Source organism: Zonotrichia leucophrys, chromosome 2 (assembly GCF_028769735.1).
Source record: "Zonotrichia leucophrys gambelii isolate GWCS_2022_RI chromosome 2, RI_Zleu_2.0, whole genome shotgun sequence".
Taxonomy (NCBI): Eukaryota; Metazoa; Chordata; class Aves; order Passeriformes; family Passerellidae; genus Zonotrichia; species Zonotrichia leucophrys.
The window spans coordinates 5,470,772-5,490,609 of NC_088171.1; the positions used below are offsets into that span (position 1 = coordinate 5,470,772).

Here is a 19,838-nt window from a genome sequence, read left to right on the forward strand (position 1 = left end):
TCTTCAGAATTGCCTGGTGAAAAAAATATCCCATCCTGTGCCCCTGTGTCCTGGGCATCCAAGCTCAACAGGTTCTGTGTTCCTGGCAGATGAGCACCATGGTGATTCCCTTCCCCAGTGAGATTTTTGCTGTTGTCAGCTGCAGGCACAATCTCTGGAGGAAGCTGTAGAGGGTTTGGTCCATGATTTGAGCTTCCTGCAGATTCTTTCTGACTCTTCTGTGCTGGCATGAGAGGGGGCCAAGAGCTGTCGTGTTGCTGCCAAACCTGACTATTTAAAGACTCTTGGTCATGAATGTCAGCTTCAGTTCTCTCACATTTATCATCATATGACATGGGAGCTGACAACAGGACATCAGCAGAGCCTGAGGATCCTCCAGAGCCCTCCTGGGTGTGTTTAGGGAACACCTCCACCTTTCCAGGCTGTGGCAGCTGATCATCCTTGGAGGCATTTTGCTTTGCTTGGCTGGAGGAGCTGAGGAGGCCCTGGGCCTTTTCTGTGCTGCCATCAATATTTGCTTGTTCTGAGGATCCTGCAGGTTTTTCTGATGGACTCTGCTTCTTCTCTAAGGAGTGACCAAACAAAGTGGCAAGGGCTGATTGGGGTTTTGTGGGTTTCCTTGGGGTTGTTGCTTCTTTCCTGGGAGTTCTGCTTTTGTCTTCAGAGCCAAAAAGGGTAACAAAGGGGTTTTTCCCAAGCCTGAAACCTTTACCTGGTGTCTCTCTACAGGCTTGGCTGCTTCTGGCCTCCTTGCTCTGGGCCCCAGCCTGTGACACAGGCACAATGCTTTCCCCTGGAGGTTTCAGATCCACTTTTTCTTCACCTACTGGATGGGATTTACATTTGTCCAAGGATGTATTTAGTTTGGAATATTCTGGTGTCTTGCCTGGTTGCTCTGAAATGTGCAAGGTCTTTTCACTAAGAACTTCCCTGGATTCCTTTGACTTGGACTTGTTGAGTTCATCATGTGAGGGGCAAGGGGCACAAATTCCTTTCAGAGGTGTGTCTGTTGATATTAGAAAATCCTTGCCAGATGATTTGGTATCATATCTCCAAATACCTTCATGGGTGTCACTTTTCAGTGGGCCACACGTGTCCTTGGGTTCTGTTTCTTGTAAAGAGGATGCATTATGATCATCTGTCCTGTCTGGACTACCAGCTGAGGAGACTCTGCTCTTTTCAGCTTCATTTTCCTGAGATGTATGCTCAGGACTGGGCTCTTCCAGAGAAGCTGATATAGTTACTGGTTTCTCTTCTTTTGTCTTCTCAAATTCTGCCCCTTTGCTCTCAATTCCAGGCAAATCACTACTGCTGGATGGCTGCAGAGCTTCCCCCAGAGTTAATGGCATCTGTTTGCCAGGGAATTCTCTGGTGTTTGTCTTTGATTTCTCATTCAGCATTTCAGACATCTCAGGTGACACACCTGGCCCTCCTGGCTCCAGGGAACCAGGAGATACAAAAGAGGTCCTCAGAACTCCGGAGGGGGAATGGGCTTCTTCAGCTTCATCTTCAGGGTGATCAGCATCCTCAGCTGTATATTTTAGCTCTGTATTTGTGGTGTTTCTGGTTTTGGGCTCTCCTGGCACATGAGTGGCCTGTGTGCTGTTCGTTCCCTCTCCAGGGTGATGCTTGGCCCCTGCACTATCTGGGGTGGCTGTGGTCAGCTCAGGTTTGTCACCTGTGATTGTGCCTCCTTCACTGGGTGTGCTCAGTGACGCACAGACCTTGTTTGGTGTCACTGGCACCTCTGTGGCAGTGAGAGTGCAGCCCCCTGTGCCCCCCAGGTACATCCTGGGGATAGGTTTGGTGCTTTGCTGTGTGGGGTGGGGAGCCAGTGAGGCACCAGGCAGGGCTTTCACAGGCTCCAGGATGGGAAGGAGGGAGGCACAGGCAGGTCCTGTCTTCAGCTGGGCTTGGCCCTGCTGGATTGCAGCCACTCTCTGGGACACCTTCCCACCCTGCTTCCCTTCAGGCACATCCCCATCCCCATCCCCAGCCTCTCCAGGGCTTCTCAGCTCTCTGTTCTTGGGCCAGGAACAGCCCTGCTCTCTTTCCTTGGTGTAGGTGATTCCAGGTAAGAATCTTCCCTTCTCCAGTGCTCCCTGCTGACCCCTGAGCACCATCCTGCCTGCAGCCTGGTAGGGTTGCAGGCTCAGTGCAGGCTTTTTCCAGGAGCACACTCCATTTCCAGCTTTCCCACCTACAGCCAAGGCTGGTTCTGAAGGTGGCCAGACTGCTCTGAGCTTGTTCCCTGTGAGGACAACCCTGCTGTTCCTGTGCTCAGCCAGCTGCAGGTCACACTGTGCACTGAAGGATGTGGATTTCTCTCTTGTTTCAGTCCTTTTGGCCCTGTTATACCAGTCCTGGGGCTGTGGTCCATGCTGAACCTGATGGTGCTCCAGCCTTTCCATCTCTCCTCTGCTTCCAGCCCCAGCCATCAGCTTGTAGTGGACTTGGCAGTAGAACACCCCGTGGAGGGCAGCATAGTTTTGCAAGCTGGAAAACACAAATTGGCACAGCTGTCAGTGGCTGTGAGGGAGGGGAGCTGTGGCACTGATGGACAGGCTTTCAGCAAAGCCATTTCTCACTGGGGAAGAGAGGGAGGAGGTTGAAGAATGAAACCTTTCAAAAGTGGTGTTGGCTTTCTCAGGATATGTTTGATTTTTCTTTCAAACACCAAAACAACGTGAAAAATTAAACATTTCCTTGCAATACCTCTGAGGGCTGTAGCCCAGGTTGTGTGCAATCCCCTTCTCATTTATAGGCCAGGGTACACACCAGCACTTCATCTCTGCCCCTGTATGCACAGAGTGAACCTTATGGGTAAAAGTGCCCAGGGCTCCGATGGTACAACAACTGCAGGGTGGGAGGAAGTGTCTGCAGAGCTGGGGACAGCAGGATTTCAAGCAGCCTCACAGGGGTGGCTGTGTCAGCCACTGACAAGCTAAAACAAGTCAGCTTTGTGCCCTGGGGATAGGGAAGCCAATCGTCCTGAGCTGCATGGCAAAGAAAAGTGAATGTTCCTCTATATTTCACTTTTGTAGGATTCCATGTGGAGTACTTCATCCAGTTTTGGGCTCTTCACAGCAAAAAAGACTGCTGTACTGGAAGGAATCCAGCAAAAAGCCACTGAAGTGGTGAGGGACCTGTGTGACCTGGGGAGAGGCTGAGAGCTGGGTTAGCCAGGAGAAGGTTAGGAGGGAGAGAAAGAAACTCATGGCTGTGTGTGTCTGTTTTATGGGCTGTTATGGAGAAGACAGGGGTGGAGTGCTCTTGGAGAGGGGCAGTGACAGGATGAGAGACAATGGGAACAAGTTCTGACACAGGAAATTGTGATGAGATGCAAGAAAAGCCATTTTCACTGGTGTTCAGATGTTCAAAGGCGGCCCCAACCGAGACTGTGTAACCTCCAGCCTTGAACCCATTCACACCTTTCCTGGGCATGTTCCTGAGCTCCTGCCCTCCTTGGGCCTGAGAAGGCTGGGTGCAGGCTTCCAGAGGTGCCTTCCAACCTACCTGGCTTGATGTGAAGCTTGGGAATGTGATTTGGTGCTGGACAGTGCTGGGTAAATGGTCGGACTCAATGATCTTAGAGGCCTTTTCCAGCCTTAATGATTCTGTGAACATAGGAGGCACCCAAATGACTCCTCCAACTACATCTCCTGTCAGTATTCCCAAATTGTGAGTATTTATTGTAGTTCCAACTCACCCTTGCACCACCATCCATGCAGATTCCTGATCCAGAGGTGGGCAGACTTCAGCCTCCAGTGATGCAGGGGCAGATGGAATCAGAGAAACTGCCTGGCCCTTTTCCTTGTTTCCTGAGTCCTGCTCTGTCAGAATCACCCTTGGACAAATTTGATGGGAGGTACTTGGGCATCCCTTAGAAATAAATGCTCTGACCACTCACCTCAGGTTCCTCCCGCAGACGCGGCAGCAGAAACACGAGCGGTGCACACAGAGCTGGTCCGTGCCCACACGCTCCATGGGGTACACAGGCTTCAGGCAGAAGGCACACATTTCTTTCAGCATGGGCTGAGGAAGGAGAGACTGAGGTTAAATAACTGACTCATGACCAGCTGGAAGTGCATCTGCAAGGTAATTTAATGAATCTCCTCCTTGCATTGTGTTTTCTTGTTGTTCTCTTGCAGATCTATTGGGAGAGTTGAGATTCCTGTCTGACTCAAATTGCCTGTTATCTTGGATGGGTAAGTGTTGATTTTCAGTCAGAACAGAAAGACAGAACACCCTTGCATCACTGATGAGAAAAAATATGTTCATTTGATTGAGAGTAAATGATTCATTCAGTTGAATTATTTAAAAACCTGGAGCGAGGTGAGAAATGTTGCTCTGACTCAAAAACTCTGTCCAATTCCTGGAATCACTGGTATCTCATGGCTGCTCACACAGACATAGTCCAAGCCCTGGAAAGGCAGCTCATTTCAGTGTACAGCTTCCATAGCTCCATGGATCTGGTGGCTGGCTCCACTGCGTTTACTCTCTGGATTGTGTTGTGTGCCACAGCCTGATTCCCCAAACACTTCTTTATGTGAAAAGCCCAGAGAATCTCTCTGGAACTCATTGCCAGCACCAGCCACAGTAGTGGAGAGAGAGAGAGAGGGGAGGAAAGAATCTTGGCTACCAGCCCAGCTGTAGAAATAACTCCAGGTATTCTGCACGGCCAAGTGAGCCAGAGCAGGCAGGTGGCAGTGAGGATGTCTCTGTGCACCCCTCACTGTGGTGCAAAGCAGAGGCTCAGCTGGTGGGTTAATCTGTAATTCCAAAGCCCCAGAACGGGCACAGCTGGGCCCAGCCTAACTCTGACAGATCAATGCTCTAAGTACTGATATTGTATTTGCAGGGAATGCCTCGACAAAGGCAGGAATGATGAATCTGACTCCATGTTCTCAGAAGGCTAATTTATTAGTTTATAATACTATATTATATTAAAGAATACAGAAAAGATACTTACTCAATGCTAAAATGATAATAATGAAAACTCCTGACTCTTGCCAGAGTCCTGACACAGTTTGGCCCCAATTGGCCAAAGAGTGAAAACAACTCACAGCAGAATCCAATGGAACAATCACCTGTGGGTAAACAATCGCGTGTTGTGCTCAAACTTCTCGATTGTTGTTTGAGCACAACACGCGAGAAGGAAATGAGATAAGAATTGTTTTCCTTCTCTCTGAGGCTTCTCAACTTCCCAGGAGAAAAATCGTGAGTGAAGGGATTCTATCAGAGACTGTGAGTGCCTCACACTGGCACTCCCTCACATCAGGACACTCTGCCTCTTTGTAGGGAGTTAATTTGCCACAGTTTTGCTGGGGCTCTCTGATCCCTCTGTTTTTTTTTTCCCATGTTCCTACCCTGATTTGCAGCATTTTCAGCTCAAAGAAAAGACAAATTCACTTTCTGCCCTCATGTGGAAGGGCTGATGGCCAGATTTGAGCTGTGACCAGAGTAAACAAGTTGTCATCCAGAGAAGCTGTGGGTGCCCCTTCCCTGGAAATGTTCAAGGCCAGATTGGATGGACCCTGAGCAACCTGATCCACTGGAAAGTGTCCCTGCTCATGGCAGGGCTTTGAAATTAGATGATCTTTAAGGTCCCTTCCAATCTAAAACATTCTCTGGCTCTGTGTTTCTATGAAACAGGAAAGATGTTTCTGTATCTCAAGAGATGAGTGGACATGAGCAAAAATAAGACAGGGAACAAAACCTTGTCTTTTACTTGCAACAGACCCTGGAGAACTTTTTAACTTCTTAACTTTTTAACTTTAAACTTCCATTTGTCCGAACATACCATTAAGACCGAGTCATCTTTGTTTTCCTGTGACAACACTTTCAAGAAGATGAGTTTAACATCTTGAGGCTTCTTTCTTCCTTCTAGAGGGAAGCATGGAAACAAAATCCCTGTCTTTCCTTCATTCTGAAATGATCCCAGCACCCCTCTGCTCTTCCAGTCCTTTGCAGAGAGCAAGACCATGGGTGTGTAAGTGAATACAGAAGTAATGGGTGTCTAAACTCCCACTATTCTCAGTGGAGGTCCAGTTGAGGGAATCCAAAGATTAGAAAGAATCTAAAACATCTACCCTGAACCAGGCCCTTGTAGTTGTACAAAACCGATCTACTTGCAAGGTGAATTTTACCAATGTGACTGCAGAACTTCCTCTGCTGGTGATGAGCTCTCACCCAGCACAAGGGGCTGTGCCCTGGCAGAGAAGAGTAACTTAACATGTCTGTGTTATATAAGAAAAAAAGTGATTTGCTTTAATCATGAGCAAAGAAGGAAGCAGAGCTGTTTAGCAGACAAGCAGAATCTCTCCTCTGAACGGGGAATGAATGTCTGAACTCCTGGAGTGTCTTTCCAAAGTGGGGTAACCTTTTTAGGGGATACTGGTCTCTTTCACAGGGGGATTTATCTTCAATGATCCTTGTCTGGCACATGGCAAACACTCCTGCTCTTCAGAGTTGTACTTGTCAATGTTCTGGAAGATAGGGAGGTGATTGGAAGCAATTGAATGGCACTGTGGGCAAGGAAATTATCCTAAGGCTTCTGTGGAAAGCAATTACAGGGTGTTCCTGGAAGGCTCTTCCAGCACATTGCTGATTACTGCAGTGCTGAAAGTTACAGCTGGATTATGGCTTATCAGCTGTTGCCTTTTTTTCCTTGTGTGAATGAAAACCTTTAAATAGCAGTGGAGGTCAGCCTGAAAATGCCTGTATTATTGATAAGGGGAGAGGCTGGGGAAGGGTCAGGAGCACAGGCCTTGTGAGGAGCAGCTGAGGGAGCTGGGGAGGCTCAGCCTGGAGAAAAGGAGGCTCAAGGGGCACCTTCTCACTCTCTGCAGCTCCCTGACAGGAGGTTGTCTCTTCTCCCAAGTAGAAACTGATAGCACCAAAGGAAATGGCCTCAAGTTGTGCCAGGGGAGGTTTGTATTGGGTGTTGGAAGATATTTCCTCACAGAAAGGTTTGCCAGGCATCAGAACAGGCTGTCCAGGGCAGTGGTGGAGTCACCATGCCTGGAGGGATTTAAAGGATGTGTAGATGTGGCACCTGGGGACAGAATTTAGTGGGACATTGGTAGTGCTGGGTTAATGGTTGGATTCCATAGTCTTAGAGAGCTTTCCCAACCTCAATGATTCTGTGATTCCGTGGTGAGCACGAATCTTTCAGACTGAAGGCTGAATGCCCTCAGGGAGGCCCTCAGTGACTGACAGAGCTGGGAAGGGCAGTGCTTATGGTGGGCACTTCAAATGAACCCTGTTTCCTGTCCACTGCTGCAAAAGAACCAAACCTGGAGCTGAACTTGTCCTTTGAGCCCTCAAGGAGGTACAGTTCTGACAATACCAGCTGTCCTCTGCCTCCTGGTCCAGATAACTCTCCCATCCTGCTTACTTTTGAAAATATCTGCTGTGTGAGAATGCAGCGACCCACCAGGGCAAAGAACAGTGAACAATGTCATGTCTTATACCCCAAAATCACAGAAAATCTGTGACAACTCATTTGGGATATGAAAGTTTGTATGTGCTCTGCTGGTTTATTATTCCAAAGTCTGAAGTGCAGGGAATGTGAACTGATCCTTCAACTTGTGTTTGAGTTTTAAATCTTTGCATTTGTTTTTTCTCTCGAGCTCTTTCAGTGTCTCAAGGAGCCATCTATGGTGCTGAAATAATGCAGCATCTGTCTCCTCGTCATATTTCAGTTCCTAGCTGATGGAAATACCATGAAAGAAACATGTCTTAAATGATTTTAGCCTCATAAATGGCTCTTTGAGATATTTAGAAACCCTGTAAAACCAGAAACACAGACAATAGGATTGGCATTTTTAAGCAGTGGCAGTGCAGGATATTTGGGTTTATTTGAGTTTATGTGGAGTAATTTTCATTGCTCAAATAACCTGTTTGCAGCTTACTAAAATTTCTCCACAGCTGTCCTTCAAGAGAAATGAAACAAATGAGTGATAGAAACTGAGATGGAAACAAACAGGGAGAAGAAAAGAGTGTTGGAAAAATTTTGAAGATGATCTCCAGATAACAAAGTCTCCCTTATTTTTGCAACTGTCCTATTAAAAGAATCGGGAAGGTGTAAGTAGTTATTGTTTTCTGATTGCCTGAAAATAGATCTGCTCAGTTTATTATGATCTGCTGTTCCAGTTCAGCCTTCAGTGTGGAACTGAAAATGATGTCCCTGTTCTTCTTTTGGCATGTCTTTCAAATTCATGGGGTTCTAGGCGTAAATCAGTGCATTCTGGTGATGTACCTCTTTTCTGGGGAGGAAGCAGAACTCCAACATGGTCTGGAACACCTCAAATTAGGTGTTCATAATGCAAGATGACAGCTGCTATTTAAAACCTAACTATGGGCTTAGAGATGTGTAGTGGTAGACTCTGAACTGACCCTTCCTCTCCAGTGTTCTGCTTCTAATTCATTACTGTGGGCTCTTTTTCCTCAGAGGAAAATAGGCAAACATTAACTGTAACAACTTATTTTTTTTTAAATGAGATTACTGTCTGATTCTCAGATAAACTGATGGACTGAGCAATGAGGTGTCTGCCTGTAGATCAATCAGGAGACCTCCAGTCAGACCTAGAGGCTGGCAGCCTAAGTCTGAGCCAGGCTCTAGGACACAGATCCACAGCCTCATTTGGAGTCCTGTGGGCAGTTTTGGTCACCACAATACAAGAAGGACATGAAACTATTAGAGAATGTCCAAGGGAGGACAACAAAGAAGGTGAAGGACCTTGAGGAGAAGCTGTGTGAGGAGCAGCTGAGGACACTTGTCACAGACATGTTTTATGAAAAATCCTTTCCTTAGGATTTTTTCTCCTGAGAGGCCTCAGGAACAAAGGCCTCTCAGGAGAAAAAATTATCTGCTGCTGTGGAATGCAACAGGTGGATCTGTGATTGGTCTCATGTTGTTGTTTCTAATTAATGGCCAATCACAGTCCAGCTGTCCCCACTGTCTCGGTCAGTCACAAGCCTTTGTTATCATTCCTTTTCTATTCTTAGCTAGCCTTCTGATGAAATCCTTTCTTCTATTCTTTTAGTATTGTTTTAATATAATATATATCTTAAAATAATAAATCAAGCCTTCTGAAACATGGAGTCAACATTCTCATCTCTTCCCTCATCCTGAGACCCCTGTGAACACTGTCACAGACACTTGGTCAGTTCAGCCTGGAGCAGAGGAGACTGAAGGGAGACCTCACTGCAGTTACAACTTCCTTGTGAGGAGGAGGGGCAGACACTGACCTTTCTCCATGTGACCAGGAACGGAGGAAATGGCCTGAAATTGTGTCAGGGGAGGTTTATGTTGGATGTCAGGAAAAGATTCTTTCCCTGTTTCCAGTTGGGCACTGGAACAGGTGCCCAGGGAAGTGATCACAGCACCAGCCTGAGCTCAAAAAGTGTTTGGACAATGCTCTCAGCCACATGATGGGGTTTTTGGAGATTTCTTGTGCTGGGTCCGGAGCTGGACTTGATGGTCCTTGAGGATCCCCTCCAACTGAGGGTATGCTGTGATTCTGTGAGAAACAATCCAGTCCCTCCATGGGCTCCTCACATTCCCCCACACCTGGAGTGAGCTCCTCGCCACCCTCCCACCCCTGAGCTCAGTGTGGGGTGAGCTGAGGCACAGCAGTGAGGAAGGGCTGATCCTCCTCGTAAGGCTGGTGGGGATCCAACACCTCAGCTGCCTTCTCCATGGGGGACAGGGATACACACGAGTGTCCAGACCTTTCCTGGTGTGCCCATCTACCCATCCTACCCAGAGCCCTGGACTGGGGGGGTCTGTACCACCCTGGACTCATTTTTCATATCACAGTATGAACTCTTTGCTGCAGGGCTGATGATCCATCCACAGCATAAAGCAGATCCCTCCAGCAGATCATAAAGTAGACCAAATCCCTCCAGTGATTCAAAGTGCTCTCAATGTGTGATTCAACTCGTCCATTAAGAGATGATTTCTAGGTATTTTCAGAGGAAAGAAGCACTGAACGAAAGAAACTCAACCCGACCAAAGTATTTTTAGAGGTAAAGTTTACTGTCAGAGCGCAGCAATAGAAGTTAAAAAAAAAAGAAAGCCACAAAAGATCTAAAATCTTGTGTTGAGAATGTACAAAACAAAGTCATAATAAGAAAAAAATTGCTTTACAAAGTCTCAAAATGAATTTAAACAGTAAACATGTAGGAAAGCATGGAAAATCTAAACTAAAGGGTTTGTGTATAGTGAATAATAAATTACAATTCTAGAAATAAAGAAAAGAAAGCAGTAACCATTCTGACTCGAGAATCTTTTATAGCATCATTCTTTGGGGGAATGGCATTGATAGTAGCTGTAGGTCTTAGCTTTACAATTTCCACTATCATCAAACACTTTCTAGGAACTGAAAAACAAACTGATAAATAACTCCCTCAAGTCCAAGAGTGACAACAATTCAAGATTTTTTTTTCCTTTTCTTTTCTTACTGGCTAAGAGAAAACCTATCCAACCCACCCATCAACATGAGCTTGTGTGTATATATATATATATATATGTGTGTGTGTGTGTGTGTGTGTAGGATGCCCTTAGTAAAAGGTGCCATAAAGGTGTTTGTTTGCCAATGACCAGATTGATTGTTCTTTAATTGATCCTTCCTTCTGCAGTAGTTCAGAGAAGCCCGATCCAACACCTCCAACCACCCCCACCAAACATCCTAGGGGGAACTACCCTAAGGTGCCCATGGATGGATTTTCCCCTTGTGCTTCTAACAGTGCCAGGACTCTGGGTTGTGGTGCAGCACCAAGTCTGTTGGGTTGGCCAGATGAGGGCTGTTCTCCAGTGCCAAGGCAGGCTGCACTTGTCCTGTCTGTGTGCAAACACCAAGACAATGACCCTGAGAAGTCCTTAGGGTGCAGGTAAATCCCTGTATGTAATGTGGATAAAACAGGAGAAATGTTTATCGTGGCCTTTCTCTTTTGTCTTACACAGTCCTCTCTTGTTCTGCAGAACCTCCTATTTCTTTGGCTTGGAGTTGCCAAAGGTGACAAAGACCACTCCTGGCTCCTGAAAACTCCCATTGGTGTGGAAGTCTTCACCTGGGCTCTTCGAGTATCTGCGAAACACAGGTGAGGCAGAGACCTCATACTGGGGGTGAGAGCCCACATCGCGTGTGGAGGATGTTTGTGTCTCGGACTGCTTGGTGACCGTGGTGGAGGAAGTGATGATTTTGTTTCCAAACTGGTCCATCTCCTCATACTGCTCCATGACAGTCCGGGTGGCTCCATAGAGCTTGGACCCGTCAGGCCCTGTCTGCAGCTCCAAAATGCTTTTCTGCCTCCGTGGATTTTGTGGGCTGGGGGTGTTCAGGGAGCGGTATTCCGAAAAGCTGCCTTTCATCCCACAGTGGCAGCTGTCCTTGGAGGTGTCCACAGAACCCTTCTCTTTGTCACTGGTTGGATGGCTGGCATTGCCAAGCATGTGCTGTTTCATGGAACTCAGCCCAGCTTTTGTTTGGACAGGGTCTGATCTCTTCTCTGAGGGTTTCGTATCATGCCCAGGAGACCCTGCTGAGGGGTGGTTATAGGAGCTAAAGCTGTTCTGAGCAGAAGCCTCCCTCTTTCCTGGAGAGTCAACACAGTCTGGTGAGGGGCCATCCCGGGGGGAATGTGCTGTCCTGGGTGATTCTGCTGGTTTCCTGGCAGCAGACTCAATGGAGATGTAGGAAGGTGAGGAGGGAGAGCTGACACGGGACTGAACGAGGCGGGGAACCTCCAGCTCTGCCCTGGCTGCCTCTGTCTTTTCTGCCACCTTTGCACTTTCCACAGATGCTGCTTCCCCTGTCTCCAGCATGACCTCCTCTTGCCTGGCTTTGCTTGAAACAATGCTGATCTTACGGATGTTGCTGCTGCTCACGGAGCTTTGGGCGCTCCCCAGAGACTCCTTAAACAGCCCTGAGAGCCCAGCAATGTCTGACTCAGACTTGAGATTGGAAACAGAATAAATAGCTTTCTTGATGGCCTCCTCGATGTCCTGGATGCGGGCCAGTGTCTGCTCCTTCAGGTGCAGAATCTCAGCACTTGCTCGCTCCAGGTCCTCAAAAACCAGATCCACTGAGGAGACACTGTCAGCATCCCCCTTTGCCCCAGCCTTGTCCTGGTGCTTGGCCTTCTGCTGCACAACCCACTCGGGGACCTTCTCAAAGAAGCTCTTGAGAGCTTTCACATCCACTTTGCTTGTCTCCTCCTCAAACTCCCTCACTCGGGTCAAGATCTCTTGCAGCTGCTCCTGTCTCCTGAGGTTCTCAAAGATCTCCATAGCCTCCTTGACATTGCCTTTCATGATCTCCTCCTTGTGTACTGACAACCTCTTACGACGCTCATCTTCCGTTTCTCTCATTTTTTTTTCCCTCATAACAACCACTGGCTTCTCCTGGGCAGGCGTCTCTGCCTCCCTCTCAGGACATTTCAGTTGCCTGCTGTTTGCCTGCTGGTGCTCCTCAAAGGAGGAGTTCATTGACTGCTGATGGAAGGACATTGAATGAGACGTTTGCCTCCTCTCATGCACCTGCTGCACAACTCTCTGGCTATCCCACGATCCATAAGAATTAGACACACTTTCCCTTTCCACCTTGGATGAGGCATTTTGTGCAGTGCCATCTCCTCTTTTTGGAGGGCTATTGTGACCCACAGGGGAGATGCTTGGCTCAGTTTGTCCTGGCACATCCCGTGCCTGTGCTCTGCCAGGGCAGGCTGGAGGTGATGGTGAGGAGCACCCCTTCTCCTCTTGGCATAGCTCTGTCTGCCTTTGAGCCACCTCACCTGGGCATCTCCTTGCAGCAGCTGCTTTATCACTCATCACTCCCTGCTTGACTTCAAAACCAACCACTCCATTTTTCATTGGCTTTGAGGCCTTAGCACTGTCTGGTTCTACTTTTCCTTGTCCTGCTTTGCTGGCCTTGTACCTTTCTTCTGCTATTTGGAGAGGAGTTTTGGCAGTGTATTTTGGCAGCTTTCTCTCAGGGTTTATCCCCTGAACTGTGACAGACTTCTTCACAGATGTCTCTGAATTGCACCATTTTGTTTGAACCTCCTCATAGCCTGATTGTTCATGAACTTCCATGCAGCTTAATCCCAGCTCTGTGGGAGAAGGCCTTGGCTTGTTGATATCCCTCAAGCCTGAAGGTTTTGGAGGCAGGGGTGGAGGGATGGGTTTTGTTGATCTGCTTGCACTGAAATTTACAGAGGCAGAATGGGCCTCATGTAAGAGGTGCTCAGGTTTTGGAGGGGGAACAGGTTTTTTCTTGGGTGAGACAGTAGTTTCTGGTTTTGGAGGAGTCCTGGGCTTCTCTGCAGGACTCTGGTCACTGGATTTATAGGACAGAGAAGGGAGAGAAGGAAGAGGGGTCTGGAGTAGTCCAGAACATCCTGGGGCTTCATCTTTGCTGGTTGGTAATGGAAGGGCACCTTCTCTTGCTGCTTTAGTTGAGGGTGGGCAGGGCTCTGCTTTCATCACAGCAACTGAGGGAGGAGGAGGAAAGTCATTATCAGCCTGTGACCCTGAAGCCACTACAGCAGTCTCCTTACTAGCGAGTTGAGTCTCATTTTTCTTTTTACACACAGAATAGGACTGCCCTGCATTTCTGTATATCATAGCAGCTTTAAAATCCCCTCTGGAGACATTAACATTAGACTTTTCCAGCGACTGAAGTGTGGCTTTTAAATTACCTCGGACAATGTCCTCCTTTTCTACCAGGCGCTGTTCTGTGGCGGCACTTTGCAGTGCTCTGATAGCTGTCTGCACATCCCCTCTGACACCAACATCTCTTTCTTCTTGCTCTGATTGCTCTTTGGAATCAGACTCAACACAAGGGTTTACATAGGTTTTCACGGGTGTGGCAGTATAAAGGCCATCCTTAATGCTAAAATCTCTACTGGGCACAACTTGGATTTCCTGGCTCAATAGTTGTCGTCCCTGTACTTCCTCAGAAGCACTGACCTTTTTGTGTGATGCTATGCTCTTCTGGGACACGCTTGTGTGGGTCTTGGATGCCTCCTGGACTCTGGTGGTGGTGGTCCTGGTGGCAGTGCTGCTGCTCTCCTGCTTGGTGGATGAGGAGTCCTGCTGGTGTACGGTTGATTGCAGGGTCATGGTCCCCTGTGAGCTGACTGTCTGCTGCCTGCAGGCTGTGTGGACCTCCTCCCTGTTCCTCTGGAACTTGCTCTGGACGTGGTGCTGAATGTTTTTTGCTTCTGCTGTTGCCAGCCTCAGGCTTTGCATTGCAGCCTGGAGATCAGTCCCCAGAGCCTTTTCTTCTGTCTGAGTCTGGCTGGCTTCGCCAGCCACCACACTCTGCTGTTTGCCATCCACTTCTGCCCTCTGAGCTGTCACTTGTGTTGGAAATGTGCCTTGTATCATAGATTTTGGTTCCTTCAAATGGGCAGTGGTGGCTTCTTCTTTCTCTGCCTTCTTGCTGGCATCTGCAACCCTTTGGATTGACTTTGTAGTCACCTTAAGCCCTCCGGACAGAACTTCTTCCTTTCCCATCGCTGTGGGCAGGGGCTTCCCAAGACATTGCACAGTGGTGCCTGCCACACCTGCTGCATTCACAGCCTCTCTCTCTAACACACCCTCTCTGCCCATGCCTTCACATACAAATCCCTTTTTTGCTCCCTCCACAGCCCCTGGCTCACCTCCTGCAATTACTTTCTCCATTTGTTCTTTATTTGTCAAGACATGTATGTTAGCCCCCTGCACAACCCGTGGGCCACTCTCATCTGCCCCCTCCTCCTCTGCTTGGGAAGAGATGAGGGATTGTATCTCTGACTCCTGCTGGAGATTCTTCAGGTAGCTGAGGTCTCCCTTCTCAATGCAGCTCGCAAAAAGTTGGACATTTCCCTTCTCGTTGTCCTCACGCTTGATGGTGGCTGCTGCTTTCTGCTCCTGAGAAGAAGCCAACAAGTTCCCAATTGTTGATTTCACATCCCCCTTGACGACTTTCTGCTGGACAGAATGGAACAGGAGGGAGTAGAGAGTCATCTTCAGTGATCCCGACTTCGTCTCTTGTAGGACCATCCCCTTTTTGATGGAAGCATCTTGGCTGAGGAGACCCTGCAAGGCCTTGGCTACATCTCCACTCAAGTCCTCTTTGCCTTTAACAGCTTCGCTCTGGTCCAGCAGCTGCAATGGGCTTACTTTGATCTTGCCCTCTCTGTCCTCCTCCACCAGCATGCTCTGTGCTTCCACATTGGTCCTGTGCAGGAGCTGCAGCATAATCCTTTGCAAGTGGCCTCCCACAATCTCCTCTTTCAGGATCTCTGGAGCTCCTGGGCTGCTGAGCTGATACTTCACCATCTTCACACTCTCCATATCATTAGCTTCAATGAGGATTCCATCATGCTGGATAGCCTGGCAAGTGCAGAGAGTCTCTAAAGTCTCCTTCATGGTTCTTTCTTTCAGTTCTACTTCTATGCCACCTTCAGAAGCACCAAATTTATCTAGGGGCGTGCTCTCAAAGAGCCACGTCGTGCTTTTCACATCTGCACGAGGGATCTCTTCTTGGGTTCCAGCGCTGGCCGTCACCTCTGTGTCCTTAAGGGTGTCCATGGGCTGGGTTTCAAACAGCCAGGTGCAGCGTTTTACATCCCCTTTCTGGCTGTCCTCTCTCTGCACTGTGCTCATGGATGAGCTCCTCTCTGCGTCCCCGTACAGAGAGTCCACAGGGTGGTTCTCAAAGAGCCAGGTGGATGTCCTCACGTCACCCCGCTGCACGTCACTGACGCTCACCATCCTCACGTACTTCTTCTGGCCCACTTGCTGGGACTCAAAGAGCTGCTTGTTGGACTGAACGTCTCCCTTCTGCACATCATCCACTGTTCTGGGCACAGACAGCTTTCCCCCTGAGAAGGAGTCAAGAGGCTCTGTCTCAAACCTCCACCGTGCAGTCTGGACATCTCCCTTCTTGATGTCCTCTTGGGTGACAGCCCTAATCACAAACACCTCTTCTTCCTTCTTGATCTGATCCAGCGGCTTAGTTTCAAACAACCACCGGGCACCTTTCATGTCGCCTTTCATGATTTCTTCTTTCTGCACTGAAGTGACCTCATGGTATCCTCCCTCTTTGTCCTGGATAGCGTATAAAGGTTGGCTTTCAAAGAGCATTGTGCAGGACTTGACGTTAGCTTTGCTCATGGTGTCTTTCTGGATCTTCTGGAGTTCTGTCTCATCCACTTTGTCATGGATTTGGTCAAGGGAATAGGTCTCAAATACAAACCTTTTTCCTCCAACATCTCCCCCCTTGGCATCCTTTTCAGGAGGTATTTCCTGGATGCCCTCAGAGTTGTCCTTCAGGGTGTCCATGGGGTAGTTCTCAAAGAGCCATGTGAACTTGTGCACAGACCCAGCCTCAATTGTTCCAGCATCCTTCTGGGATTTTGGCTTGGTGGCTGTGTCCAAGGGCTTGGCCTCAAAGAACTCTTTCACTCTGGACACTTCCCCAGACTGGAACTCCACACGGCTGGAGTACCGCATGGTTTTTTTCCTGTCAGCTTCACTGACAGCGCTGCTGCCCAAGGGTTCAGTCTCAAACAGGTGCCGGACAGTTTTGACATCCACTCCCTGAAATTCCTCCTGACTGTAGGCCTTGCTGACTTGCAAATACTGCTCCTCCTGGCCTTTCAGGGAGTCCAGGGGCTGAGTCTCAAACATCCACGTGTAGGACTTCACATCGGCTTGGGGCACGCTGCCATCCTCCTCCTGCTTCCTCTCAGCCTTCTCGTACAGGGTGTGCATGGGCTGGGTCTCAAACAGCCACCGGCAGGTCTTCACATCCCCCTTCTGGGAGATCTCCCTCTTCACTGAGGGGTGCTTCTCCCCTTCTGTGGCTTGGAGATGAATGAAATCCATGGGCTGAGTTTCAAACAGCCACTTGGCTGTCCTGACATCGCCAGCCACCACCTCTTGTTTTGTGATCCCCCGGATTATGTCCACTTTCTTGATGCTTTCATCAAACTGGTCCAGGGGCCTGGTTTCAAACATCCACTTGTAGTTCTTGACGTCACCACTGATGATCTGCTCTCTGCTTACAGAAGTGACTTCATGGAAATTGCCAAAGCTATCCTTGATGGCATACAGGGGTGTTGTCTCAAACAGGATTTGGTTGGCTTTGACGTTGCCAGCTGGAATCTTCTCCTCTTCTTTGATGGTGGGCTCAGCATCAGTCTGCTTAATGCTGTCTAAGGGGAGAGTCTCAAACAGGGTCTTGAAAGATTTCACATCCCCTTTCACTACCTCTTCCATGCTGGTGGCTGGAATTTCTTCCTCAAATGCCTTGGAGATGCTGCCAAGGGGACAGGTCTCAAAGACATGTTTTCTTTGCTTCACATCTCCCTTCTCCTCTGCTGAAAGCTCCACTTTCTTCAAACGTCCCACCTCAAAATTGTCTTTCAGGGTTTCCATTGGCTGCGTTTCGAAGAGCCAGAGTGTGGATTTCACATCACCTCCAATGACTTGTTCTTTGGCTACAACACTTTCTGAAGCTTCTCCTTTCAGGGAGTCAAGAGTCTGGGTCTCAAAGAGCAATCGTTGTTTAGTGACATCTGCCCCTGTGACAAAATCTGTCGAAGCCTGGAAGTCCTGTTCCTCAACTGTGATTTCTCTGATGGCATCCAGAGGCTGAGTTTCAAATATCCACCTTGCTCCACTGACATCCGGCCTTCCAATTTCTTCCAGTGAAATCCCACGGATTATCTGCACTTTGGAAGTGTCCTTGTTGATGGTATCCAGGGGCTGGGTCTCAAAGAGCCAGCGAGCTGTCCTGACCGCGTTGGTCTGAATTTCTTCTCGGCAGACGGACTTGATTTCATGGATAGTCCCACTTTTGTCTCTGATGGCACAGAGGGGCTCTGTTTGGAAGAGCCTGACAGTCTTCTTGACATCGCCTTTCAGCTCCTGGATTTCTGACTTGAGTTGTAGGATGCTCTTCTCCTCCACTGAGGAGCAGCGTCCTATGGCATCCAAGGATTGTGCTTCAAAGAGCTGTTTGGCCCCTTTTACATCACCTCCCTGGACAGGCTCCTTGAGAACTGCCTCCTGCACCTCAGTTTCATCTGAATACAGTTTATTTAATGTGTCCAGAGGTTGGGTTTCAAAGAGCCACCGGGCAGTGCGGACATCCCCTCTGGCAAGGTCTGTTTCCGACACCTTGGCTGATGTTGACAGGTTGTACCCATTTATGGACTGGCTTTCAAACCTCAGGGAAGTGCTTTTCACATCCCCACTGGGAATGATCTCTTCTTCTGTCAGCTTCTTCGTGGCTTGATGGTCCCCAATGGAGTCAAGTGCCCAGTTCTCAAAAATCCAGCGCATGGACTGAACCTCTCCTGGGAGAACTTTATCCAGGTTCACGGAGCCCTGAGCATTGGGATCCTCGGTGTTAAGCATTTCTGCCAGGTCCTCAGTCACAGCTTCTTCCAGGTTCTTCCTGAGCTCGGGGTGCATGTGCCTGTAGAGCCTCTTCAGCTCGTTCACCTGGCGCTGCTGGTAGAACTTGGAGAAGGCTTGCTTTGGAGGAGGCACAGGGAGGGAATTGAGATCCTGAGCCCCTGGAGCGACAACCTGGACCGAGCCAACGGCTGGAGGGGGAGGCAGGTCATCTTCCATTTTCTGGATGGCAACTTTAGATGGTTTCTGAGCCTCTGACATCTTTGGGGAAACAGTTTTAAACATCAGCATCACCTCTCACCCCCCATCCCTGTGGCTGTTAATGGAGTGAACGGCAAAGGGAAAAGCCAACAGGGGAAATCCATGCTCCCAGTTAGCTCCATACCTTTGGTTCAGTAGCACACAGCACTCCAAGCCATCACATCACTGCACACGCTCCAGGCTTGGTGTTAGCCCTGGTTCCACAGCAAGTGAGGTCTCTAATCCAGGTGAGGTGGTTAGTCTACAATTCCCAGGATTCAGTCCAGCTAGAGCACAACAGAGGTGCCCAATTTGGGCTATGTGACCAAGAGAGAGTGACCACAAGAAGGATAAGGCTGACTTAGAAAAGTCAGTGAAAAGTTAACTTCTCTCTCCTGCTGGCCAGTGTCCAGAACTGTTGTGTCCCCAACTGAGGACCTGCAGGGAACAAAAGATCTGGGTGCAGGAGAAAGCCAGGGAGCTATTTGTGAAGAGGTCTCAGGAAGAAAATGGGGAGAAGGAATCAAAGTACCAAACTGAGCTGATGAGGTTGGCTGGTGAGGTAACATGATGAGCATTTGGTAGCACTGTGGGGTGCCCCCTCCTTGCTGCTCAGGAGGGAGGGCTTGGGGAAGGATGTTCATCTCATTAATGATTTCTTCTATTGCACTCAGAAGTGTGCCCCATTTGCACAAGAGTAGATGCACATTTACACAGTTGGAGATTTAAATAAAGCTGTTCTAACTTGCAGACTTGCACAGGCATGAGGCTAACTAAGGTTTGCAAACTGCTGGAATCAGCAGGCCTCATGATCTGTGCTGCTTGAGGAGGAAAAGCAAGGTTGAGGGACCAGAAGTTGGGGCAACTCCTAAAGCGGGGGGCTAGGAAAGTTGGACCTGTTTATACTCAGTCCGACTGAGCTCATCCCAAATTCACAGCAGTGTTGGTACAGAAGTGAACAGAGTGGGCTGTGCTTGTCCAGTCTCCCTCTGACCCTCCATTTCTGCAATTTTTCTCCTCAGTTTTTGCATTCTGGGCATTGAACACTGAACTGAATACCTGCAACCTGCATTGCCTGGGCCTTTATCCACAGGGAAGGTAGCTGAAGCCTTTAATCATTGTCTAAAAGAGACTGCAATCCTGGTGGCTTTCCTTTCAGTAAACAGATCTGCTGACC

At 48.7% G+C, this 19,838-nt stretch overlaps 1 protein-coding gene across 1 annotated transcript; it reads right to left on the reverse strand.

Annotated features, from left to right (window-relative positions):
* Nucleotides 1-10,996: 10,996 nt before the first annotated feature.
* On the reverse strand, nt 10,997-18,682 carry XIRP1 (xin actin binding repeat containing 1). The gene has a single exon (XM_064703272.1). It carries the CDS (start codon nt 18,680-18,682, stop codon nt 10,997-10,999), a length of 7,686 nt encoding a protein of 2,561 aa, XP_064559342.1.
* Nucleotides 18,683-19,838: the final 1,156 nt, after the last annotated feature.